At 43.1% G+C, this 27670-nt stretch overlaps 1 protein-coding gene across 5 annotated transcripts in view; it reads right to left on the bottom strand.

Moving 5' to 3' along the window:
• Positions 1–2657: 2657 nt before the first annotated feature.
• COLEC11 (collectin subfamily member 11) overlaps positions 2658–27670 on the bottom strand; it is a 44188-nt gene continuing 19175 nt past the window's right edge. For 4 of the 5 annotated variants that reach the window (XM_024215793.1, XM_026655252.1, XM_029912374.1 and 1 more), the window contains exons 3-7: positions 25237–25308; positions 10188–10259; positions 9298–9351; positions 5111–5206; positions 2658–4951 (exon numbers count right to left, since the gene is read on the bottom strand). In XM_024215793.1, coding sequence (XP_024071561.1) covers positions 4542–4951; positions 5111–5206; positions 9298–9351; positions 10188–10259; positions 25237–25308 — 704 coding nt within the window. In that variant the 3' untranslated portion in view covers positions 2658–4541. The remainder of the gene's footprint in view (positions 4952–5110; positions 5207–9297; positions 9352–10187; positions 10260–25236; positions 25309–27670) is intronic. The other variant, XM_024215794.1, reaches the window with a different exon arrangement.

Raw genomic sequence — 27670 nt, 5'->3', positions numbered from 1 at the left:
CCTGTCACTTTGCAGTGTGGGTGCAGGTCAAGCCACAGGCCCAAGTCAGAAGGTCCATACAGTGCAGTATGAACAAATTAGCATGGCTGTGAGTCCTGGGTCCAGCAATTTTAAACCCAGATTTATAATGCAGTGTGGACGCTCAAGCACAGGCTTGGAAACGGAGTCCACAAGCTCAGAGCCAGAGTAGACATACCCTAGGAGTCTTGCCATTCACTTCAGTAGCCTTTGGACCTGGCCCATAAGGCTAGACCAGGGGTGGTCAAACTTTTTGGCCCAAGGACCACATCTGGAAATAGAAATTGTATGGCGGGCCATGAATGCTCATAAAATTGGGGTTGGGGTGGGGGAGGGGGTGAAGGCTCTGACTGGGGGTGTGGGCTCTGGGGTGGGGCTGGGGATGAGGAGTTTATGGTGCAGGAAGGGGTTCCAGGCTGGGGGAGTAGGGTGTAGGAAGGGTGCAGGCACCAGCTGGGGGTGTAGTCTCTGGGGTGGGGCTGGGGATGAGGAGTTTGGGGTGTAGGAGGGTGCTCCAAGATGGAACTGAGGGGTTCAGAGGGCGGGAGGGGGAATCAGGACTGGGGTAGGGGGTTGTGGTGTGGGACGGGGTGCAGGCTCCAGCTGGGGGTGCAGGCTCTGGGGTGGGGCTGGGGATGACAGGTTTGGGGTGCAGGAGGGTGCTCCAGGCTTGGTTTGAGGGGTTCAGAGGGGGATCAGGGCTGTGGCATGGAGTTGAGGCACTGGGAGAGGCTCAGGGGTGCAGACTCCAAGCGGTGCTTACCTCAAGTGGTTCCTGGAAGCAGCACCCATGTCCCTATTCCAGCTCCTATGCGGAGCCGCAGCCAGGCGGCTCTGCACGCTGCCCCATCCGTAGGCACCGCCCCTGCAGCTCCCATTGGCCGCAGTTCCTGGCCAATGGGAGCTGCGGGGGCGGCGCTTGGGGCAGGGACAGCATGAAGAGCGGAGCCCCCTGGCTGTCCCTACATGCAGGAGTTGGAGCGGGACTATGCCTCTGCTTCCAGAAGCAGTGTGGAACGGCCCCTGATCCTGCTCCCCGGCTGAAGCGGCAGAGCGGGGCCATGCCGCTGCTTTTGGGAGCCGTGTGGATTGGCCTCTGACCCTGCTTCCTGGCTGGAGCACCGGAGCGGGGCAAGCCCCAGACTGCGGTCCCCAGCGGGAGCTCGAGGGACACCTTAAAACAGCTGGTGGGCCAGATCCAACCCGCAGGCCGTAGTTTGCTAGACTGTAGCTTTATAATCTGCCCCGTGTAAGGGGCAGTACAGAGGTCCTCCTTCCCCACAGCAGAACAGAGAGTGAGTTGTGACTCCCCGCAGCACAGCCAAAGACCCACCCTGAGCAATGAGGACTGAGTAATGTTGAGCCCTACCTCCCCACACAGTGGAGTTAGGGCTCTGACAATCTATAGTGAACAAGGATATAGAAAGATCTTAACAATACAGTTGGTTTCCCTTTTATTTCATACTTCAAAAGCTGTTGAAAATATGGTGTAAGTGTAATACCGACAGACCCCAGTTGTTGGTAAGCGGACTCGAACCTGGGGCCTCTGGAGCTTAGTGCATGAATCTCTACCGCATGAGCTAAAAGCCATATGCCTGCTAGGTAAGGCTTTAGAGCAGACTCATTAATCTCTTTCTCTCTAAGTGGTCTCAGTGCCACTAGATGGGACAGAACACCACACCCAGGAGATGTGTGGGTTACATACATCCCCCTAGCTGAGGAAGTACATCCCGAGCTTCAGAGACTTCCCAGTTGAAATCCCAGATGAGACCCCACTTGGAACACGGACAGACCCTGGTCGTCGGCGGGCAGAACTGAACCTGGAGCCTAGTGCATGAGCTTCTACTCCATGAGCTAAAAGCCATATGGCTGTTAGCTAAGGCTGTAGAGCAGATTCTCATTCATTCTCTCTCTCTCTCCCCCCCCCCCGCCCCGATGGAACAGAACACCACACACAGAAAAATGGAGGGAAATAAATGGGTTTTCTGCTGTTTAATAGCAATTTGAGTAGAAATTCAGATTGTTCACTAAACACTCTATAAATCTGTGAAAATGTTGTGTGCCTGCTGCCCAGCTCAAGTAAGGCTTTTAGGCATGCAGGCCTGTTTTAAAGCTCATCCGAAGGAATCTGCAAAGAGGGTATAGATTCATACAAGCAGAATCAACCCACCACATCAGTATCTTGCAAAAATGGGTAAAGAGTGGGCAAAGCTGACAGCTTAGGCACACAAAGTGTCTTCAAGATACTTTATGTGGGCAAGTGCCATCCTAGGCAGGCAACTCTAGTCAAGTGGAACCCAGGCTTAGATTGCCCTTATTTATCACCAAATTGACCCACAGGAATAAATTTTTAGCCCTTCTCAGATTTTGTAGACTAAGAACCTTTGTATGTAAGTGTACAATCACACCAAGATTATTTGAGATATCAGTTAAAGCCCTAACGCACATGAGCCATACTTTACCTGTACCAGAAAGAAACGCTGGCAAGTAGAACCAGTCACCATCTGAATTGTTCTTTAGGGTTATGGCTTTCTAGCACTATGGCCTGCATGATTTGCATATATTAGAATAATATTCTACCAGTTTTAGTTCATGAGTAAACCTTTATAACAGGTTCAACTTCACAACAGTTAGCATGTCAGGATGAAATTGTTTATTTCCTTGAGAATAAAATTAACATGTAATTTCAAATGTTGGCGTGCTTTGAGGAACTAAGCAAAAGTCCTATGGTCAGTAATCTTCCATTAACTGTAGCACTGTACAGTAGCTTATTAATTTAGTCTTGCCTAATATGTGGAGGCAAGATCTGAAATCACACGCCAAGCCTGTTTTGAGTTTCTTCTAGATATTTCTTCCAGATTGATCATACATGCTTTGTGATTGTCTCATATTTAGTGTTGTTTACCCTTAAAAAATATTTAAAACATTGTATAACCACACTGTCTGAAAAACACAATAGACAGAGGTTTCCCAGTGACCTTCATATGTAGAGCAGTTGACTAAAAGACGAGAGGAATTGCAACAGGCCACTACAAATATCCAATATTCATAACTCTTTTTGTCCAGTTATACCCTTCAAAAATATACCACATTTTTCAGTCACATGCAGTTGTGAATTGGATACACAAATAAGTGGGGCAAAATGACTTACTGCATCCCTTTGGAACTATATCCCTATAGGGGTACTGACATTTTTTTTAAATAAATAAGATTTTATTTAAGAGAAGATATAGCCATGAAGAGTAGTAATCACAAGAACAAAATAAAGGACCAATTCCTGAAGTCCTTACTCAGAGATAAATTCTCTGCTGGGACAAATGAATGAAATCCATTGAAGTCAATGGAGCTGTGTTCATTTATGCCTGCAGAGAATTTGGCCCTTTTTAGAGTCCTTACTAAGGCCAATCTTCCGCTGACATCAAGTTAAGGACAGAGTGAAAGCTAAGTGAAGACTTCAGCATTTGTTCCAGTGAAAGGAACTGTTGGACAACAAAGATTTTGTGAGACTCATGATGTACTCAGGAAGCCCTCCTTGTGTTTTGTAACCAAAAATATCAATCACGAATATCTTAAGCAAAAATAGACTAGTGAGTGCTGCACTCAAGAAGTGCCAGAATGCAAGTATCCAAAGGGCCATAAAATGCCATTTCAGCTCCCCCAAAAAGTGCTGGAATGCCATCCAAGAGTGTCCCAGCAGGGCTCAAATACAACTTTAGAGAACTGGCTCTGGCTTCCTTTGGCAAATTCTTTTATCACTCAAATAGTTTATGCACAGTCCCACCCTCAGTTAAACAACGTGTAAAACAAACAGAACCTGGGATTGCATTTTCTGAAGAAACACAACGTTGGCTTCTCCCCGTCTAGTACTGAATTCTGAGCCATTTAGACTCCCCAAGGCAGTGTAAATGAGTTCGCTCACCGAAGTGTGTCTCTGTGTTGTTATTTGCAAACAGTTTAATAAGAAGATGTTACAAAAATGGTAGAACTGATGGGTTGGTTTGCTTGTGTATGTGTCACAGAAACAGGTACAAAGCCTGCCCATTCAGAACCCTATTGCAATAGTTGTATTAAGTAGCTAGAGGATACAAAAACTTTTCCTTATGGCTTGAAATAGCCAGAAATGTCATCTTTGTAAACCAGTATGAGCAATTAACATTAACAATTAAAAATGTTGTTCAGATAAAACAATATCAAGAATCTACGTCTTCAGAAACAACATTATAACAACAAAGAGCCAAATTCTGCCCTCCATTGCTGTCATGCAACCTCATTCATTAATTGCAGTGAGGGCAGAATATAGACCTTAGCTAGATACATATTTTCTTAGGGCAAGACAAACTATGTCTTATTTAATTCCGCTCTTCCCTTCTGAAGGGTAAATATTGATATTTGAAATACCTAATTATATTTACAGCTGTACAACACTGATGTTATATACTTGTAAAATATAACTAGTACTTTATAAACAAGGGGTAAGTTATACAATCTGCTTCAAACGGGGGAGGGGGACGGAGCAGACATCCTCACACATTTTCTTTGTCAAATTCACATACAAAATACATTGTAATGTGACAGGCAACATCATTCCATCCACCAGAGGCCACCATTTCCACACAGTCCTCCTCATCATAGGCATTATTGGGTTCGCCGCTGCACCATTTGTTGAAGGTCTGCATGGGTGATCGATCAGAATACACAAAATTGCCCTCTTTTTCCAGGTCGTTGATCCCAATGAAAACTCTGGTGAGCCCTGCTTGATTGATGTAAGAAGCAATCAGACTATTGGTATTCTCATCCTTGGGCATGGTCAGTGTTCCTCCTCTTCCATGGCAGTAGAGCTGGGCATCCACATATCTTTTCTCTTCTTTCACCAGTAGGTATATCTTATTATCTGTCTCACGCACACCAGCGACAGCTGCGGGGGAGGGCAGTGCTGAAAAGTGAGCACTCGCATTTCTATAAACCAACTTAATGCACACCACAAAAATAGATACACAAATCAAATATGAAATGGCCATATTCTTTAAGAGCAGCTTCATCATTAAAAAAAATAGGGCACTTGGAAAGGGAGAAACATACAAAATAAACATACCATTTTTTATGAATTTTAATTCAGTTGTCAGCTGGGCCACTTGGATATCCATTTCCCCAATAGCCTTCCTTAGCTGGCTGCATTCACAAGGGATGCCTGCAGAGATCAGGGTGGGTGCTTGCTGTTAAATTGTATATACAAACATAAATAAAAATGTTTCGTGAAATATATTTATGTGAATGTATTGCTCACAAAAGGGGCTAGCCTGATGACCCCAGAGAGTGAAATTCTCTGTCTAATCATAGTCAGCAACCGTGCAAACTTCCCCATGTTGACCCACCAACATCCTTCACTCTGACCTTTGGGTCTACCTATAAGAGTTCAGTACACTCTCTATGCCACCTCAGTCCTTGGCCTCTCTGAGGAGATCCCAAACGATGGTGCCAATTAGTGCCAAACATGTGGCAGACAACAATCCGCTAGGAACAAAAATAGGACATCTTTAAACTTCTGAGTTCTCAGTGATTCATATATAAGGCAAAATTCTCCTCTTCCATCTTCACTGCAGATCTCTTTTCCACACAGGAAATCTGTATGGCATATTCTGCATTTGCTCTGCATGAGGAATCTATCTATACAGCAGATCATTGGCAGATGTTTTACTCCTATTATGTAATACTTATAATTAGCCCTAAAAGACAGTTCTGGCCATTTCAAAAGTATTAGTTTGTTATAGTTCTTCCAATAAAAGACTTAAGACTCTAGAATTCTGCCCATTATCCCAAATTTACAATGGTCTGAAAAAAGCAATTTTTATGAGATTATTAAAAAGGTAACTTCTGAGAGCCCAGTTTTGAAAACTAGGTTCCAGGTAAGGCACCCAGTTCTGCATATAGGTATTCAAACCTGTATTTAATCATGCTAATATCCAGTTTAGGTACCTAACTGTCTAATCCCATCCCCACCTATCAGCTCTCATTCAGTATTTTTGACAAGTCAGCTCCTGCCCCAGATCTGCCTGTAATGTCAGCCTCCATGGCCCATTTGTTACATTTTCAAACAAGCACTTTTGTGCTTTCTCCAATTCTGCCCCTCACACGTGGGAGGAGCTCCCCGTAAATATCTGCAAAGCCACTTCATTGTCCTCCTTCAAAACCCTCCTTATAACTCCCCTTTCCCACAGTGCCTCCAAAAAAATTCAACAACAGTTAGGCTGCTGGCGCACTGATACCGCAGTCCATCATACCGACCATGTCATTTCATTGTACTTCCTCATCTGATTGTCTGTATCTATCTGTTGTCTCTTGTCTCACATGCAGATGTTAAGCTCTTTGGGGCAGGGAATATAATTTACTCTTTGTTTGTACAGCACCTAGCACAATGGAGTCCTAGTCCATGACAAGGTCTGCTAGACACTACAATAATACAAATAGTAAAGAAGTGCCAATCTGAGCACTCATTTGCAAACTGGAACACCCAAGTCAGAGAATTGCATTATGTTAACTTGGCATTCTGGCCCATGAATTAGAATAATAAACTCACAATGAAAGTCAGTAAGTACCAGTACAGGTACATAAGGGTGGCAGAATCTGGCCCTAAAAGGGAAGATACAGTACAGGTTAAGGGTCAGATTCTAACCAGCAGTGAATTACAGTGCTCTGGGAGCAAGGAAGAAGCAGGGAAGGAAATGGGAGTGGGCACCAAACTACTATTTTTGACTTTGAAAATCCCCCCTAAGATGTGGAAAGCACCACATAAGTTTTTCTCATGGAATTACAATGAGATGACATGGTCGGTATGATGGACTGCGGTATCAATGCGCCAGCAGCCTAACTGTTGTTGAATAGCTATGTTGACGGGAGAAGCGCTCCCCTTGGCATAGTGCTGTCTATGCAGGGGGGCTAGGCAGGTAGAGTAGTGCCTTACTCCATGAGTAGTACTACTGAAATAAATGGGACTGCTCTAAAGTAAAGTACTACTTCAGGTGAGTAAATTGGCAGAATCTGGCCCTAAAATGGCAGACACAGCAGAGGTTAAAGGCCAGATTGTACGCCAGTACACATGGATAGTAACTTGAGTAGTGTAGATCAGCAGTAAATTACTAACCGGCAATGGGGCAAAGAGAAAGCCGGGGAGGAAACGTAACTCAGAAGTGTGTCTCCTGTGGCTATTCCTAGGCTAGTGCAGCTAGCACATACTAAGCCCTGACTCAGCAAAGCTTTTAAACACCTGTCTAAGTCCATCCCACTTCAGCAAACCTCTTAACAACATTTGGAACTTACACACGTGCTAAAGTACTTTGCAGGCCCTTGCTGCTTACTGCTGTATGCCTGGACCAGAGTCTGAGTAGCCCATGTAGGAGTGAAAGGGGGGTTCCTTCTCCTTTTGCATGGGCACAGTCCAAGTCATTATCTATCCCTAAGACTCTTCTCTTCACATACAAGGCACTGCATAGCCTTGCTCCTTCCTAACCTTCCCATAAGAGCAGATGTTTTAGTAAACATTGATTGTTCATTACTCACTACCTAATAACCACATCTGTTACATTTGTATCATTCAGTGGTTGCTAACAACACATAATTAATGCAAACAACATTTCCATTTTTCCATTTCTATTATCTAAGATAAAATCTATTAAAGATACTAGAATGCAGGGGAGGTGCTGCATTTTGTCCTAAAAGCACCAATAGTCTATTGTTTTCCATCATCTGAGTCTAAGGTCAGGTCTACACTACAAACTTACATTGGTATAACTATGGCACTCAATGTAGTTATACCGACCTAGCCCCCCTGCATAGACAGCACTATGCCAAGGGGAGCGCTTCTCCCGTCAACATAGCTATTGCTTCTCATGGAAGTAGATTAGCTGCGCCGATAGGAGAAGCTCTCCCATCAATATAGCAGCATCTTCACTGACGCAGCTGCACTGGTACAGATGTGCCACTGCAATGTTTTACATGTAGACCAGCCCTAAGCTTTTCATACTCCTAACAAGATACCCATTGATCATCCAATGGTTTTTCAGAGTCTCAGATGATGCGTAGAAAGGCTTTGCAAAACAACTTCTCTCCACCAGCATAACTGGCAAAAATCACAGTATTCTTGAAAACCAAAATAAGGTCAGTTCTGTAGATCAGTGGTTCTCAAACGTATTTGATTGTGTCCCCTTCTTTGTTTTTGTAGTAGTTTACAACCTTCCCCGCCCCCCAACATACAAGTACATATACCCTTAAAAAATCCACATGCAACTCTCACTAAATATTAAAAACAGTAAGGCACTGATTCAAACAGAGCCAACGATCCATTGTAATAAGAGCAAAAGAAAAACTGCAATTGTGATTGATGCTTACAATTAAATGCACACACCATGTCGTAGCAAAGAACGGATTAACATACAGATGGCAATGACTTTGTATAATACTATGCAAGCTTAGCAGAAATCCGTCAAAATGCACAGCGCCATCTAGAGTCAAATGCACAGCGCCATCTGAGGACCTGATATGTCTGGAGGAATCAGCTTAGTTATTTATCCATTGCTGGGGTAAGCAATAAGTTCTTTTCCCCAAAAAACTTTTCATGCCCCCCAGAATACATTCTGCCCCCCTCCCCCATGGGCACCTGCCCCCGCAGTTTGAGAACTTCTGCTGTAGATGAAAATATGCCCTCCTACCCTGCCAATAAATTCTACAAAGCCTGAGCCTTGTTGGCCTTGTAGACAGTGGCATGAAGTCCCTAAGTCCCTTAGGCCTTGTTCCTGCGCTGAGAACCACATGCACAGCACAGCTTTGTGCCCATGAGATGTCCCACTGAAGTTGATGAAGGTGCAGGGGTCCCCCACCGGGTTCTCAGTGCAGAATTAGAGCCTAAGTAGGATGTCCAGAGATGTCTTTTTGCACAGTGGGAATGACTGGGAACAAGTTGCATTCCTGCTCCCATTAGCTTTCTGGAATAACTAAATCCATGTTGAGTTAGCGGGGAGCTATTGAGCGTTCTTTCAAGCAGTTGTCCACCCCCAGAAGGAATTACAGTACAACTCCCAGCAGTCATTGCATCCTCAACAAACGTTTTGTAAAAGTACCCTGTAGATGTGCAGTATAATCCAAATTACAATGCATAAATCAGAAGAGGTTATTCAAAAATTTAAGTTCCAACATCATTCTTCAGCATTTTTAAAAGGAATGTGTACTATACATGATTTATACATTTTTTAAAAAAACTATACACTTTGAAGATCTATCATGGTTTACCTGGGTCTCCATTAGGACCAGGTGGCCCTATATCCCCATTATCTCCCTTTTCACCTAAAAAATGAAAAATATCATCAATTTTGCTGCTCAGCAAATGGATTGCATCACCAGTTTCATTAACAGAAAGTTTCTAAACAGGTTTTTTTTCTAACGACTAAGATTTACGGCAAAAGAAAAAATGCATAATGTAGAGATGGGCCCCAAATGATGGAGAATTTGGATTTGTTGTCCCAGTCAGTTCATCATCAAGACAGGCCCAAACTGTGTAGTCTGGATTCAGGGACAAACATCATAACTAGTTTCATTCTGTTCCATCTCTTGTTATTTGTGCCAGCACTTGCTTAGGCACTTTACAGAGCAATGACTTCCGTGGAACCTGTAAGGAAGTAGCACTTCTGAAAATCAGGCCACTTTTATTTAGGTGTCTAAATTTTGATTTAGAAGCCTAAAATTAGACAGCTCCATTGAAAATGCTGTTCAAAATGATTTGACCAATGTCACATAAGAAGTGGGAAGGCCAAGGAATTCAGACCTCATGGCTTCTGAATCTGTGCCTCTGCCAAAGTACAATCCTACTTCCCACCCACTCTCCTTTAAACACCTATACTTGGAGGTCGATGTAATTTAAAAACTCTTTCATCTACCCACAAGTCAGGTTTCTAAGACTTCTTGATCCTGCTATGTGTCAGGGTATAAGACAACTAGTCCAGAGATCTCCATCCTTTGATTGACTAGAATGTGATTAAATTATAGGACTTGCTATATATTTTGGTAAGTTCTGAGACAATCTGAGTAATTTTAAATAAGAATGGGACTCATCTCAAAGATAAATGGCCATTGATTATTCAGCTGAGACACCACCGGAGAAAAAAAGATTGAATCAAATATACCTTTTGAACCGATGGGACCAATTTTTCCATGTCGACCCACACTGCCCTTCTGTCCTTTGTCCCCCATTTCTCCTAAACATAACAAAAAGATCAAAGATACACGTTAAAAACATTGTCTGCTTTATTCAGATGTCCAGCAGCACTTCAGTATCATTTTCTATGGCAGGCAGCAGAAAATGTTGTAGCAAATTTTCTTTGCAATTACAATGAATGATCACCAAGGTTTCTCAAATTCCAGGAGTCCAGCTCTTTCCTCATCCATGGCCTGCTACATAAATAACACGGAAGCATATTTAATCTTCTCAGTGCAGTTGGCTTCACTGGGACTGCACAGGTATAAATGAAAATAGAATTTGACTGAAAGCCATAAAAAGAAAGTTTTTGTATGACTCCACTCAGATAGTTTGTCATGCCAATGTATTGTTGAAAATAAGGGGAGAGTCCATTAAAACTTGTGGATCAAAAGGCTGAATCTATTATGGAATTTAAGAGATTTAAAAGTCTTCAAGCATAATGAGTCAATTCATCTAGTGCTGTGGTTCTCAACCATGGGTACACGTACCTCTGGAGGTACGCAGAGGTCTTCCAGGAGGTACAGAAACTCAGCTAGATATTTGCCTAGTTTTACAACAGGCTACATAAAAAGCACTAGCAAAGTCAGTACAAACTAAAATTTCATACAATGACTTGTTTATACTGCTCTATATACTGTACACTGAAATGTAAGTACAAGATTTATATTCCAGTTGATTTATTTTATAATTATATGATAAAAATGAGAATGTACACAATTTTTCAGTAATAGTGTGCTGTGACACTTTTGTATTTTTATGTCTGATTTTGTAAGCAAGTAGTTTTTAAGTGAGGTGAAACTTGGGGTACGCAAGACAAATCAGACTCCCAAAAGGGGTACAGTGTCTGGAAAGGTTGAGAACCCCTGATCTAATGAAGTAGCAACAAAGTAACTGAGAGCAGAATTTAGTCTTTGTGTTCTGTAAATTCAGTGGAGACAGTTGCATACTTATTCTTTTGGGGTGTTGGACTTTTGGGACTTTGGGGTGATCTTTTGGGTTGTTAGACTTAAGACCCTGAGGGGAAAAGGATACTGCCAAACTTACTTGGGGGGTGGGTCTTTTGCTCATGGTTTGTTATGAATCCTATTTGTGGTGTTTCCCCAACATAATGCCGCATTGTTTCCCTCCTTTATTAAAAGGATTTTGCTACACTCAGGGTACGTCTATACCCAGCCGCTAGTTCGGCGGCTGGAAATCGAACTTCTGGGTTCGACTTATCGCGTCTTGTCTGGACGTGATAAGTCGAACCAGGAAGTGATCGCCGTCGACTGCGGTACTCCAGCTAGACGAGAGGAGTACCGCGGAGTCGACGGGGGAGCCTGCCTGCCGCGTGTGGACCGAGGTAAGTTCGAACTAAGGTACTTCGAACTTCAGCTACGTTATTCACGTAGCTGAAGTTGTGTACCTTAGTTCGAATTGGGGGGTAAGTGTAGACCAAGCCTTAGACTCCGTGCTTGTGAGAGGGGAAGTACTGCCTCTTAGAGGTGCCCGGGGGTGGTGGTATGTAATTGTCCCAGGTCACTGGGTGGGGGCTCGAGCTGGTTTTGCATTGCGTTATTGAAATGGAACCCCTAGATACTGAACCCGGCCCTTGTTGCTGCCAACTCAGATGGACAGAAGGGTTACAATATAACGAGAAGTAGTGAAAGCCTTTCGTTTGCCCTCTAGATACACACACACACGCACACCACACACACACACAGTCTAAGTAATTCACAGCAGAAATGTAAAGTGTTATTAATTTTAATGAAGATACCATGCAGTTCTTTAAAGTAGAGTTGTGGTAAATGAGTCACTTGAAATCATCTTCCTCAGCAATTTTTAATGAATAAAGGATAAATATGCACATTACAAAAGCTGACATAAATTGTCAACAGAGTTACCATAATTTACCCTCTTCTCCTTTCAGTGTTCGTCCTGGCTTTCCATTATGTATACACAAAAATCTAATAGAAAAAGGTTTGATTCACTTTCTTCATCTGACTTTGACCCCTTTTTTCCTGGTTGTACCGTATAACAGAATATTCAGATAGCTCATGGAAAACAAGTGCATTGTAGGAGGTACGTGCCATGCTTTATCGTCATATATCACACAAAGTAAGCTGAAGAAGAGAAACCACTGTTATCTGGCCAATGAATCACTGTAGAGTGGGTCTTGGCATCATTTATCTGAACTCTTCCCCAGAAGGTATCTGTCATGTCATTTATCACTAAAGTAGTTTAAATCAATTAGTCATGTTCCGATCCACTGGCTGGAATCAATGGCCACATTCTACCATCACTAGTCAAAAGTGGAATTTGGTCCACCATATGTGTCTAAGCTAGGAAAGCAAGCCAAGAATCACAAATGTGGCTCTTCCCCGTCACACCCTTCAACCAATATGGGAAATCATTATCCTGTTGGCATAGATAGTGTCAACAGACTTCAAAACCCACTATTTGAAAGCATGGGACATATCTCCTGCTACCCAGTATCTAGAATGCTTTCTGTAATGAATACTGAAAATGGTTTGGCCCTGTCTACACTAGCAGCCAAAACATTTTCAATGCTAGGGGGACCAGTGTCTGACAACCGTTGCTGAACACTGGTTGTTTTAATAGCATAGGCAGGGCACTCCTGCACATTACTGAAGCCTTGGCTTAAACCAGGCCACCTGTGGTTAGTAGGCCACAACTCTTCTAAGTAAATCCAAGTAGATATACAGGTGCTATATATACTTAAGTTTGTCTGAGCTGGAAGTTGCTCTTTCCCTGTAGTGTAGTAACTCTGAAGCCAGCAAGATCATTAATCGTCGGGATGGGGAGGGGGGATAATCTGGACCTGGTAAATACCTGCTATGTCAGCTGACTTGGTTCAAGTAGGCTTTCCAGGAAATGTCCCTGTCCTGACTTGTAAACAGCAATAAAAGGGAGTAGCCTTGGGTTTTTGCTGCACATCCCACCACCAGGCATGGGGGGGGGGAAGGGGGGCTCAAAAGAGTGTGCCCGCTGGCTATGCCCCCATGTGCATCCCAGCCAGACATGCCAGAGCACAACACATTCTGGCCATACACCCTCCTCGTACCAGTAAGCCCTCTATACTAGGGACTGCACAGGGGATGGTGTAGCAACTGGCTATGCCAGCTATACACCAGCTAAGGAGCGCCACGAGCTTTAAGTCCCATTTGCCCGATGAGTCTGCATAAGTGGACTAGAGCAGGAGAGACAATCTGGCCCAGCATTTCCTGAGGCAGCGTGGTCTACAACTGTTTCCACTAAAAATCCTATGTGGTCTTCTTCTCAAAGGAAATCCAATCTTAATTTAAACCGTGCAACATATTTTATGCATTGTCTCACAATGAAAGAACCATTCATTCAATGAGATGAATTCAAGGAAAAATTACTATACACAATAGGCCAGATCTTCAGCTTATAAATTGTCATAGTTTAGTTGAAGTCACTAGAGCTATGACAATTTATGCCAGCTGAGGATCTGTGGAATTCTTTGCTGCAGATCACAATCACGTACTTTGGCTGGATTTTTTTTAAAGCCTAGATAATTTTATAACTAAAAATATAATTTTAAGATAAGGACAATCAAATATCATGCTTCTAGGCAAAACCTAGTCTCCATAGGGTCAGGAAGAAATCTCCTAATTATCCTGGGTGGAAGTTTCACACAACTAGCTACCAGTAGATGCATCTGGTGTTGGTTGCTGTCAGAAAGGACATCTGAATTGATGGGCTACTGGCTAACTGTCTTGTACTATCTATGGTATTTCCTAGGCATCTTTAACTTATCTATGCACCAAATGATTATGGAAAAGGACCAAAAGTTCTAAAAGGAATGATGTGTACACAATCATTGTGGAATTAGGAAACTGTACATGAAACCACAGGTATTTTCCTCCTAATGCATGTGATCCCAGTAGAAAAACAGAAGCAATCTGTACAGGGCCGGCTCCAGGCACCAAGCACCCAAGCTGGTGCTTGGGGCGGCACCTGGAGGGGGGCGGCGCGGCGCTCTGGCCGCCGGGGGGAGAGCCGAGCCGAGCCCCTGCCAGGGCTCGCCGCCCTCTCGCCGCCCTGCCCCCGGCGCTCTGGCCGCCTGGGGAGGGGCGGGAGAGCCGAGCCCCCGCCGGGGCTCGCGGCCCTGCCCCCGGCGCTCTAGCCGCCGGGGGGGAGACCGGAGCCGCCGCCGGGGCTCGCCGCCCTCCCCCAGGGGCTCCGGCCGCCCCCCCCCCCCGGCAAAAAAGCCAGAGCCGGCCCTGAATCTGTACGATCAGTTGAAAAAGTACTGTCTGGGAGATAGCCTCAGCTCACATGGTGGATTCAAGATTCCTTGAACCCTTTAAGGATTCAGACTGTGGTACTATATTAACTGCAGAGAGTTATTTTTGCTGGAATGTGATGAATGTTGGGGATGTATTTCCCAGGAACTCCTAATGTGTCAAAAAGTGTTAGCCTATTAAGACCTTATTAAGCTTATCAAAAAGTGGCCTTGCTCACTCTGATATGAATTGGTTATAGGAAGACTGGGGGTTATAATAAAAGGATTATATCAGAGGTTTGAACACCCAGTCCTAGGGGTCCTTAATTCATTTCAAACAGCTGTATCTGAAAAGAAACAGACATGTATTCAGCCCATAAATGTAGCATGATATATAAACACAACTAATTTGCTTCTTGTGACTTCACATCCTTTTATGTAAACAAAACAGACTACTTATCAATAATAACCAGTAAAATGAAGCCTATGTGTTCTACTCAGAAATAAGAGTTTGTTTATCTCAAACCCAGGAAACACATATATTAATTATTCTGTGCTCATTAAAAGAACTGTTTGGATTTGATTTTTTTCTACAGTCTCTCTCCCCCTACAGGAGTTTGCTTGTTCCATCCTCACAGAAACACTCACTGGCTGGTAGCAAACTGTAGTGTCATTCAAGGGCTTCATCGGACTTGCATTACACCCCTTTTCCCCTGTGATTTAATCTCCCCATGGGATAACCATTTAATTTACCCATGGGAAAGCCTCTCTCCGTGTAATTATTTCTTCCTATGGAGTAACCAATTTAAAGAGAGATTCCTCTACATCATTGGCTCTCAAACTATGATTTGGGGACCACCTGTGAAGTCCGTTCTAGCAGACCACAGAACTGCCAAAAGAGCAGTCCAAAAGCGGCACGAGAAAGTTGGGGAGGATAGAAGCTCGGAGGGAATGCAGTCCACATGCTGTCTCCCTGGAGTGACCAAAAGAGATGTAACTACAAATTTGGACAAACAGTACAAACAGTCATCTGCAAGTCTCTACTGGTGATTATACACTTTGAAACCAATGTCTCAGCATCACATGGAACTCCACAGATGATAAGTCTTCAGGATCTTGGAAGGGAGCTAAAAAAGAGGAAAATCCAGCTGATCTTCTTGGAGATCCTTCCCATGAGCAAGAGAAGGCAGAAAATACTAAAGGTGAACTATTGAGCCACTTCAAACAAAATGCATTTTAATACAGCCAAATGCAAAGGAACAAGGAATGCAGGCCATAACAACAGAAAGGGGGACTGTATCCTGGAAAGCAGTGACTGACACCTTGGTCACATAGTGGCCTTTAGTGCCTGTTTGGCAGGCTTCCTAATTCTGATGTACTTTAAAAAATTCTTACTATCTTTAGTCTTTAGCAAGTTGCGTCTCAAATTCTTTCTTGGCCTGCCTTGTTATGCCTTTACACTTAACCTGCTAGACTTTGTGCACCTTATTATTATCCTCACTAGGATTTGACTTCCACATTTTAAAAGATGCCTTTTTGCCTCTAATGGTCTCCATTATACTGCTGTTTAGCCATGATGTTAGTCTTTTAGTCCTCTTATTGTCTCTTCTGGTTTGGGGTATGCATTTAGTCTGAGCCTCTATCAACATGTTTTTAAATAGTCCCCTTCCTGCTTGCAGGCAATTAACCCTTTTGACAGCTCCTTTTAATTTCCATCTAACAAGCGTCCTCATTTTTATGTAGTTCCCCTGTTTAAAGTTCAATAGTACAGTGGTGGGTTTTTTGGGTACTATTCCCTCCATAAGGATGTTAAATGTAATTACATTATGGTCACTATTATCAAGCAGTTCAGCTATAGTTACCTCTTGGACCAGAGCCTGTGCTCCACTTACAACTAAATCAGGAATTGCTTCTCCTCCTGTGGGTTCCAGAACTAGCTATTCCAAGAAGCAGTCATTTATGGTGTCTAGAAATTTTACCTCTGCATCACACCCTGAGGTGACATTTACCCAGTCAATATGAGGATAGTTGAAATCACCCATTATTATTGTATGGCAATACAAATAAATAAACAATAATAAATCATGCAAGTGGCAAATGGCGAGATATAATAGGAAGTCAAAAAGCAGCTCTTAAAACTGATCATGGTCTCTAAAATACAATTCTACACAACAGCCTTTGGGGCAAATATATATATGACATGCTTGAATTGTGCCAGCAAGATACGTCTGTGAGGTACAAAGGCATGTCAAATATGCAGTTGCATATGCAAAACGCATAAAACTGCATGATCAATTATCTGTGCCATACACACATGTACCTTTTGTGGGCACAACTTATGCACACATGTTTAAAAATGTGGCTTTTAGTGATAATTTTTGCATTTTAAACTACCAACACAATAATGAAAGCAAAGCAGCTTCTCACTGGGGTTTACAATTTAGACTGAATTACTGTGCTAATGTACCAATGAAGCTATGTAACTAAACTTTTATCTAACATGATGGGAAATTGAAGACATCCATCAACCTCACTTTTGTCAAAATATACTGTATATGCATTTTAAAGTAGAACTGGAAGATATTTTTGAATCAGATGGCAACTTTGTGTATATATAATTGTCTACACAAGACATCTTTCACCAGGGCTTTTGTACAGAATTCTGCCAGCAACACCCCTAAGGGAGCAGTAAAGTCGTGTGAATATTGAATCAGACATGAAGATTGCATATTAATGAGCAGTAGGTAATATTAAAATATCTCTTGAGATATTATTACCTCTCTCTTAGACCTGGATCCTGCAAACTGCTGAGCACTTGGACCCCAATCCAGTGAAGTTAATGAGATTATTCACACACTTAATGATTAGCATGTGGTAACATGCTTCACCAGATCAGGGCCAGAATGCTCAGCACCTCATAGGTTCAAGTTATTCCACAACGTTTTGAGGAAACCTAATTTATAGATCTATGCAGTGTAATAACAGAAAGTTCAGATACATTCTGTATATTTTCAGGTGTTTATTCTGCATATTTTCAGGGGGGAGGGATAGCTCAGTGGTTTGAGCATTGGTCTGCTAAACCCTGGGTTGTGAGCTCAATCCTTGAGAGGGCCACTTAGGGATCTGGGGCAAAATCAGTTCTTGGTCCTGCTAGTAAAGGCAGGGGGCTGGACTCTATGACCTTTTAGGGTCCCTTCCAGTTCTATGAGATAGGTATATCTCCATATAGTTAAGACTGTAGGTAAATTAAAATACCTTGTAGGGCCACTTTTATTTTTAAGAGTCCAGTTAGCTTGACAGTGCTTTCCAACGTTACTCCCCTATCTCTTGCCCACCTCTCCCCCCCCCCCCCTGTTTCTTATTTTAAATGCTTTAGAATGTCTACCTTGGGTTGTATTGAGAGGGCATTTCTATTGATCTGGGGATGTTTGCTTTGCTATACTTTTTTATTTAAATTGTTTTGAGGAGTTCATGCTCCTGGAAGTTTGGGCCTAACACAGAGGCTCATGGCTCTATGAAATCATTCAGATCACTCCTGACCAGTAATCCATCTTCTGAGGAGAGAATGTCAGTTGTGTTGAGGTAGACAGTCATTTCATAATGGGCACAAACGGAGACTTGGATGAGGTCACCTAACTCATTTCCATTTGTAACCGTCATCATGATTTAAACTCAAGTGGAAGGCTAATCCTTTGTACTACATTATTCACTCTTGGACCATAATTTAAGGCTAAATTCTCCCTCAGATATGCATGCAATGTTTTCATAACTTCAGTAGAGGTCAATATTCATTCAAAGACAGAAGTTGGCTCATGACATTTAATCGTCAGTCATAGAATTTCTTATACAGAATATTTTCCTCTTGCTTATACCATATAGTGTAATACAGTGGTCTAAATTACTTTGGATGACTGATTATAATTGTTCTAGTAGCTGTGTCTAATCTAAATCTTACCCAATGCTTTATAAAATGCTGATATTATACAGGTGGTAATCTAATTGCAGAATAATCAAAAGCAATGAGGAAAGTAACATGAATTTATTCTTAACCAATGTCTAGTGACACGGAAACATCAAACAGCTTAGCATTTGGGTTCATTTTAGATACGTACCAAACATCTGATTGTTTATTTGAATTATCCAAATCTTTTGGCTCTGCAAAATTGGGCTGCAAATATCACTAGAGCAGAGATTTTCTCACAAGGTTCCCAGTACTTCCTCCTTCTGATCAGGCCAGAAATAGGAGGACAGCATTTCTTATATATTTCATTTATTTATTCACTGATTTTTGAACACTTATAAAACCAAAGATAGTAGTTACTCTATCTTAGAATTAACCTGCCCAACAAATAAAACAGATAAAAGGGCACAAAAGGAATTACAGAAATGTTCGAGATCACAAAGTGATACTATAAATAGAAAATACTGAAAAAACTACAAAGGAATTACACACACTTTCTCAAGTCAGCCACCATTTACTCAAATAGAACCAGAATATAATAAACATTAACAGTGTTAACTGCTATAAAGATTTTGACTGACAGTCTTCCCTATTGAAGGACCCAAAAATTGAAAGCTCCTCTTTTACTTAATGTCTGTTCGTCACAAAAGAATAACTAAATATAAACCTCAGTACAAATGTGCTTAAAAATTATACTATAACTTAGTAATTAAAGAACATGGTCATCTAACACATCCATAGTCCCCGATGATGCGAGATCAGGCCCACAAAGAGGTTAAAGACTGAGCTAAAAAGTTTACTGCCCCAATAACAGGTTGAGCTCTGTAGATAGTGGAGCACTTAACAGCTCAGAGTATGTGGATGGACACACTCTTTTAGCACTTCTATAATATGAAATAAATAAATATCCTTCAGGTGATAACCAGCTCATAGCACTAGATAAAAAGTTAGCTTGGAGAATACTGGAAAAAACGACCATGTGTTGGCTATTTCAGTGTTACCAACTCTCATGATTTTACCACGAGTCTTGCAATATTTGGTGTTTTTCTTAAAGTCCCTGTTCCTAGATAATAAATAGACACAATCCCTGGAAAAATGACAGCAGGCACAAGAGTTCATTAAACAAACCTCATCTGTTTTTCACCGGGAGAGAATCCACAGGCAGCTCACCTACTATTGCTGGTCCTAATGTTCCATTCACACTTCCTCTCTGAGAGGCAGGAAAAGCACTTAAGCATGTGCTTAACTTTACATGCAGGAGTAGTTGCATTGAAGCCAATGGGACTACTCACATGCTTAAAGTTAAGCATGTGCTTAAGGACTTTTCTGGATCAAGTCCAGAATGACCTCAAGTCTTTTCCAGATGGCAGAAGATGAAGAAGTTACTCACCTTGTGCAGTAACGATGGTTTTCGAAATGTGTCCCCCTATGGGTGCTCCACCGTAGGTGTGCTTGTGTCCTTGTGCTGTTGATCGAAGAACTTCAGTAGTGGTGTCCGTTAGGCCCACACATGCGCTGTCCCTACTCGTGCCCTGCCACGAGGCAAGTCAAGGCATGCAGGCTAACCCCCCTCAGTTCCTTCTCTACCGCCGAGCCATAGATAAGAACTCCAAAGTAGAGGGGAGGAGGGTGAATTATGGAGCACCCATAGGGACACACATCTCGAAGAACCATCGTTACTGCACAAGGTTCGTAACTTCTTCTTCGAGTAGTATCTCTATGGGTGCTCCACTGTAGGTGACTCCTGAGCAGCATATGTGCTGACTCCATGGATGCTGAGGGGCTCAAGCACCCAGGAAAAAAAATAGTGGTGCTGTGGAGGGAGTATGAAAGTAAAATGGATGGCGCACCCAGTTTGAATGATCTCTGGGAACCACTGGCCTGATGTTATGAATTCCCAGGCACTGCAGAATGTTGCCAATTGGTGGCCAAATGGGTGTAAAGCATTGATCGGCTGTATCAATTGGGGGAAGTGGTCTAACAGCGCCTCGACCCACGCGTCAGAACTGGTGTTTGGACATAGAGGGCTGGAACGAACAAGATTGTGGTCCAGCTGGTTTGCACTTAGAAAATTTTCCTTTCTTTTTTTGTGGCTCATGGTGGCATTGGGGTTAATATTGAGATGTGTGTGTGTGTCTATGCAGGGATTGGGGACTAAATAGTCTTTTTTGTCCTGGTGTGTAGATACCCAGTGACTGGAGAGTGGCTATAGAGTCCTTCAGGGTGTGAAGGGAGCATCAGTCTTCTCTGCAAAGAGTTTGTGCCCTCAAAAGGGAGGTCCTCAACAGGAGACTGTACTTCCTTCAGGAAGGCCAACAGATGGAGCCATGACACCCACGCATCACCACTAGCTGCTGTGTCAGCCTGTTAGGTCCACTCCCTCTGGGGCACCTGGCATTGGCCACTGTCGGTAGACAGGATACTGGGCTAGATGGACCTATGGTCTGACCCGGTACGGCCGTTCTTATGTTCTTATGTCAAGGGCAGATTGCAGCAATGTTTTTGACACTAACTGGCCCTCCTGGATAATAGCCTTAAATTGGTCACACTGTAACTCCGGTATCTGCTCAATAAAGTCATTCAGTTTTGAATAGTTTATATAATCATATTTCGCTGTGAGGGCCTGGTAATTGGTGATATGGATTTGAAGCATGGCTGAGAAGTACTCCTTCCTACCAAAAAGGTCTAGGCGCTTCCAGTCTCTATCTTAGGGAGTGGCCCTTGACTGGTGTTGCCAGCCGCAGGAATTGATGGCGTCCACCATAAGGGAATTGGGTGGTGAGTGGGAGAAGAGGAATTTAGTTTCATTGGCGGGGACATCGTATTTTTTATCTACCCGCATGGAGGTTGGTGCTACTGATACTGGGGTTTGCCAGATAGCTTGCTGGGTCTAAGATGGCCTCATTAATAGGGAGGGCAATCTTTGAGGAGGAGGAAGCATGGAAGATGTCAAGGAGCAGATGATAAATATCCTTGATTTCTTTCAGGAGTATTTGGAGAGTGTCTGCAACTCTCTTTACCAATCCCTAGAAGAGACAAAAGTTGTCTGCCAGAGATGGTGAGGAAGGCATGACAGCTTCATCCAGGGAAAGGAGGATATGCTCTTCGGTGTCATTGCTTCTTTGCCCCCACCTTCCCGTTCCTCTATGATATTTTGTGGAGGCTCCAAAGCGCTGGATGCTGCAGCCGAGGTGGTGTGCCTTGAGGGTTCTTGGGCAAGGTTTAAAGCTTGAGAGGCATGTTGGTGATATGCTGCCCACGGGTCCCAATAAGATCACTGGGATGATGGTGGCATACAGCCCGGTGGTGGTGCCCATGCGTGGCCATACCAGGGTGGTGGTGATGGGGCCATCTGCGGGCATGGGCCTTGCTGGTATTGAGCACCATATGGAGCCTGAGAGGAGTACTGTGATACCACCTCCCCTGGTTCGCCAGCACTGACCATCCTGGTGTTGGTGGCAGTGCTGGGGGAGATGGGGATCTTGTCTGTACCAGTCTCTCTGGATGAGGCGATGATAATGTTACAGATGTAGACTCGCATACAGGGAGCTCCTTTTTAGCAGAGTGCTTACTCCTGTCCTTCGGTGCCCAGGCCCCAGTGCCCAGGCCCATAGGGTCCATGAGCGTGTCAGCAGTACCGGCTACTGTTGGTTTCCATGAGCCATGGGTACTGGAATGAGATGGTCTCAGTACCGATGGTGCCAAAGATACTGAGCAAGATGGGGACCGCTTACAGCTATCTCGGGGCTCACTATGAGGACTTCCCGTTCTCTTCTTAGATGACATGTGAGAGGGGTCAGCAATCTGTTTCCTCGACCCACAGCCTTTAGCTGTAGAGGGCTGTGGAGAAGACTGACGTCTGCCAGGTGACTCCTGGTGTGGATCCTGTGAGGACCTAAGAGCCACCTCCATGAAGATAATGTTCTGTCAGAGCTCTCTGTCCTTACGAGATTGTGGTAGGATTTGATGGCAGAGACCACACTTTTGCTGGATGTGGCCTTCCCCAAAGCAGCGGATGCAATGGGAGTGCTTGTCTGCAATCGGGATTGCTTCCTTGCTAGTGAGGCACTTCTTAAAGCCTGGTGAACTGAATAGACCGTATTGGGGGGGGGGAGGAAGGGAGGGTCCCTAATGAGGAAGAAAGGCGCAAAAAATAAAGAGTTTTTAATCGCCTTGAATAATTTTAGTATCATGTATTCTACATTATTTTTTAAATAACAACCTATATTCGTGTGAAAAAAAGCATTTGTAGAGAGCAATTAATGTAGACAAATTTTTTAAAACTATAAAATATTAATGAAAAGACTAGCTAATTAGAGTCCATTTCACACAGGAGTTTGTTTTATAAACTCTTCACACTTTGCTAAAACAAAATATTTGCATCTTCAGGTGTTCTGAGAATATGTCCAATACAATCTACTCTGAACCTGGCTGGATAAATGAAAGCTGAAAAAAAAATCTTGCTCTTTAAGTTTTTTGACTGGTGTAAAAGGTTTTGTCTCTATTCAGTCATTCTGGAAGCATCATCTGGAAAAATACCAATACATAGGCCATGAAACTCCTATTTTCCTTTGTCTCTTGCTGGTTTTGGTGTTTTTTCTGCAAGATATTTTTATTTCAGCACTTCCTCCTCCAGGCCTGGCAGGAAATCAGAATTGCAGAGGCACACAGAAATGAGAAAGCATTATAATTATTAGAGCGAGGCAGAAATTTTCTATTGTAACAACTTTTCCAACAAAAAATGTAGTTTCTCCAAAAAATTGTGACAGGTTTTTTTTATTATTATTTTCAGTCAGGAAAATCTAAATGAAATATTTCATTTCAGGTCATTTTGACCCAAATCTGAATACATTGATTTCGGAACTGATCCAAAATGTTGACGCTGGAAATTAGAAGAAGAAATCTAGGCTGGAAATTAGGAGATGGTTTCTAACCATCAGAGGAGTGAGGTTCTGGAATAGCCTTTCAATAGGGGTGGTGAGGGCAAACAACCTAACTAGTTTTAAGCTGGAGCTTGATAAGTTTATGAACAGATTATATAACATGGTTGCCTGAGACAGCAAGGGACTGGACTCAATGACCCAGGATGTCCCTTCCAGTCCTGCCTTTTTATTTTTCATTTCATATCACTTCAGCACAACATTTAACTGCATATTGCTATCATGACAAATTGTCTTATGGGAGTTATAATTCCAGGCCCCATTCTCTCCTATGGGCCAGGCTCCCTGAAGGATTATATCTGTCACAACCAGGACAAAGGCAGCCAGACTGAGTGGTTGGAGCCAGGAGTCATGAGTCGGGCTGAATCAGGTACTGGGAGGTCAGAGTCCAAGACAGGCCAGAGGGTGAACTGAGAGCTCAGGCAAAAGGTGGCAGGCAGGGTCAGGTTCCCAGGAGATTGGGGTCGGGCACCAGGTTACAGACAGCAATTGAATAGCAAAGTCGAGGACAAACCGGGGTCAGAAGCCAGAGTCTAGGGCCTATCACAATCAGGGTCTGGAGCAGAAATGGGCAAGGCAGTCTGTGGTGTTGCTCAGACAGTTCCCCTTCGTGGCTTCCTGATTTATATACTGGCATCAGCCAATCAGAGGGCTGTGAGGGGCCACCACTCCAGTCCTGTTGGGCAGTACTTCCTGCCAAACCCATCCTCACAGGATCCTCCCATGGGAGCCTAGCCTAAGCCTCCCATGGCAATGCAGAGGCATCAGCCGCCCTGAACCTTCCAGGTTCCAGCCCTGCAGGGTCTAACAATATCTCCCATAAGGCAATGAGCTGATTTCATGCAGGCTGAGCTTCATGGTGCATCATGGCAGTCACATGACTTTTGGTGCATTATGGGAGATGTCATCCAGTCAGGGAGCCTGGCCCAGAGTAGAGGATGGGTGCATCAGGCTCCCTGACTACAATAGCCATAATGAGTCATGTGACTGCCATGATACATCACCAGATGAAAATGCAGCTTAATATTGATTTTATTTAAAAAGAAGCATTTCAGGTCAGTTCAATAAACTGAAATGAAACATTTTTATTTCAGGAATGTCAAAATGTTTAATTTCAATCAAAAATGCCATTTCAGGAGAAAATCAAATGTTGAAATGTCAGAATTTCCCATAGAATGGAAATTCTGAATTTCACTCAGCTCTGATAAGTATGTATTTATAAAACGCCATTCATCTGAAGATCACAAAGTCCTTCATAAGTTTTAATTAAATGTATTCACCACAAGTATTAGCGTACTTATTTTATGGAGGGCTACACTGTGACACAAGAAGTGTGCAACTCACCCAAGGTCACACAACAAATGTCAAAACGTTTTTTGCTTATGCAAATTCTAACACCTGTATTTGCAGGTATTAATGCGCCAAAAGGGCATGCACATGTGTGTGCAAACAGAAGTAGAGAACAGAGTCTGAAAATCAGATTTTGAACTTGTTTTTCTAGTGATCTAGTGCTAATGTCTCACACTGATATGCAGCAGTATCGCCCAGGCAGCAAAAGCTAAGAATAACATGGAGGCCACATAACGTAATGTCTTTCTCAACAGGGATTCCTCTGGCAAATCAAGAAACAGCATTCATGGGTTCCAAAATGAGTCTCTTTGACCAGAAGAGTGGTAGCCACAGTCTCCAAATGGAGTGTGTAGGGCACAAGGAAATGGCCCGGGAAGCCTTAGTCTTAGCAAAGACAGAAAGGATTCTCATCATCCACCAGGAAAACTTTTGATCAAGAATAACTCTCTTAACCCATCTTCTTTAACCAAGTTACCTTTTTCTCCTGAAGGTCCAACTCTCCCTGGCCGCCCTGGAGCACCTTTCTCCCCTTTTTCTCCAGCCTCCCCTATTAATATAAAAGGAAAGAAGAAGAAAGAATAAAACATATTGATCCATCACTTCCTGTAGATATCTCAGTCTGAATTGCCATCAGTAATAAATGACTGGAGGAACTTCATTTTGTTTTGCCTTTGGAAAAAAGCCACATGTACATTAAAGAAAAAGCTGAGGATTTTGACTTTGGTAGCCTTCCTGTGTTGCATGAAGAACATGGCACAGCCTATTAACCAGTCACATGAATACCTACAGTAAGGGAGGAGAATACATAACTGACTCTTAAGGCTAGGTGCATCTGCGCCGCTCTAGCACTTCTGGTGAAGACACTCTAAGGCTTGGTCTACACTTACCCCCCAAGTCGAAGTAAGGTACGCAAATTCAGCTACGTGAATAACGTAGCTGAATTCGACATACCTTACTTCGAACTTACCGCAGTTCAGACGCGGTCCACACGCGGCAGGCAGGCTCCTCGTCAACTCCGCGGTACTCCTCTCGTTGAGCTGGAGTACCGCAGTCGACGGGGATCACTTCCTGGTTCGATTTATCGCGTCCAGACCAGACGCGATAAATCGAACTCGGAACTTCGATCCCCAGCCGCCGAACTAGCGCGGCAGTGTAGACCAGCCCTAAGTCAATGGGAGAAAGCTCTCCTGTCGACTTAATAACTCCTACCTCCACAAAACGCAGTAGCTATATCAGTGGGAGAATCTCTTCCATTGACATAGCACTGTCTACACCAGGGCTTAGGTCGGTATAACTTACGTCGCTCAGGGGCATGAATTATTCACATGCTTAAGCAACATAAGTTATACTGAAGTAATTTGTAGTTAGACATAGCCTAAACAAAAGGCCTGATTCTGCAGCCTTATTCATCTGAAGCCAATAAGATTATTCCCACGAGTAGACACGGCAGACACATCCAGTAGTACATCAGCACCATCAAACTTATATCATCTTGACTGCATAACTGTATTACATCCCAACTCAGCAAAGCACGTAAGCACATGCTTAAATCCATCCCTCTTCAGCAAGCCACGTAAGCATATGCTTAACGTGATGAACATATTAAGTCTCATTAAGCATGCTTAAGTGTTTTGCTGAGTAATGATAGATTGGGACCTATAGGAGGAAATGCCTTCATCTTCATTCTGGTAATTTGCTGCATCTCTTAATTTCTTTAGTCTGAACCCCTATGTATTATATTCATGCTCAAGTAGCTCAGGGCATAAAATATAGACTCTTCATATTTAAATAGCAGCCTTCATAAATGTAAGCTGTCTTATTTTCATTAACTGTGTATTTGTGGTTGAGTGGTTTGCTCTGCTACTATATTTCGTTACTTAAAATACAATTCAAATATCTGTACTAATTAAATAAATAAGAATCTCGATAAGCAATTGAACAAAGTCCCAGCTAAGAAAACAAAAGCTTCTGTGAAAAAGAAGAAAACCACAAACATAAAAGAAAACAATGCCAATGACTTCAATGAGATGAACTGACATCTTGAAACTAAAGGCAAAGCTGATGCCATCATACTCTGTGGACCCAGGAATGTGAATATTGATAAGTTTTCCAATAACTCTGTATCTTGTATGTAAAGCAGGGTAGCCAACATGAAGCTTATGGTCCACGTGTAGTCATAGAGTTCTCTAACACAAACCACAGCCACCATAAGGAAGGGAAGTGCACAGAGAAGAAATATTGCTGAGAACAAAATGGAGTCGCAGATACTTGAAAGCAGCAATCTCCACAGGCCTCTGCTCCTTATTCGAGGGCTCCATTCAGAATTCTAAGGCTGCCTGTGCCTCCAGAGGATAGCAGCTCCAACTAATGTCTTCAGGCTCCTGACCATCTACCAATGCCACCTTCAGATAGTCAAAGCTAGGGGGAGGCCCCTGCTCTCCATGCAAAAATACTGCTGACAACTCACAGTAGATGGTATAGTTAGTATGGCTTTTACTAGTCTTTGGCACATTAAAGAATTTTTGGTTTTTTATCATTGAGTGGACAACAGGCTCCATGTTACTATCTTCCCCTCTGTGAGATGATTATAGGTTCCTTACTTGCCAAACATAAATCTTGGTAGTATTTTCCCTCTAGCCTTTTTTTCTGTGGAGACGCAGAGCAGGATACTAGAGCCTATTACTTCATGAGTCATCCAGAGTGAAAGCCACACATTGGGGTCACTAACATAGATCACGCCTGCTTCAGGAATTGTGCTTGCCTGCATTTTTTTCCTAGTTTGAGGGCAGCAGTAGCATGTTTCCTCGCAGTGACCTTGACCTGGAGGGACCATTTCTAAGGATGAAAGAATACATCAGTTTCTAGGCCCATTAAGTCATTGCCTTTCTGCTCAGACTGCCTGATGTGCC

Source organism: Terrapene carolina, unplaced genomic scaffold, assembly GCF_002925995.2.
Source record: "Terrapene carolina triunguis isolate 2854851 unplaced genomic scaffold, T_m_triunguis-2.0 Scaffold42, whole genome shotgun sequence".
Taxonomy (NCBI): domain Eukaryota; kingdom Metazoa; phylum Chordata; order Testudines; family Emydidae; genus Terrapene; species Terrapene triunguis.
The sequence above is the reverse complement of the archived record's forward strand: the minus strand, read 5'-3'. Positions and strand labels throughout refer to the sequence as shown.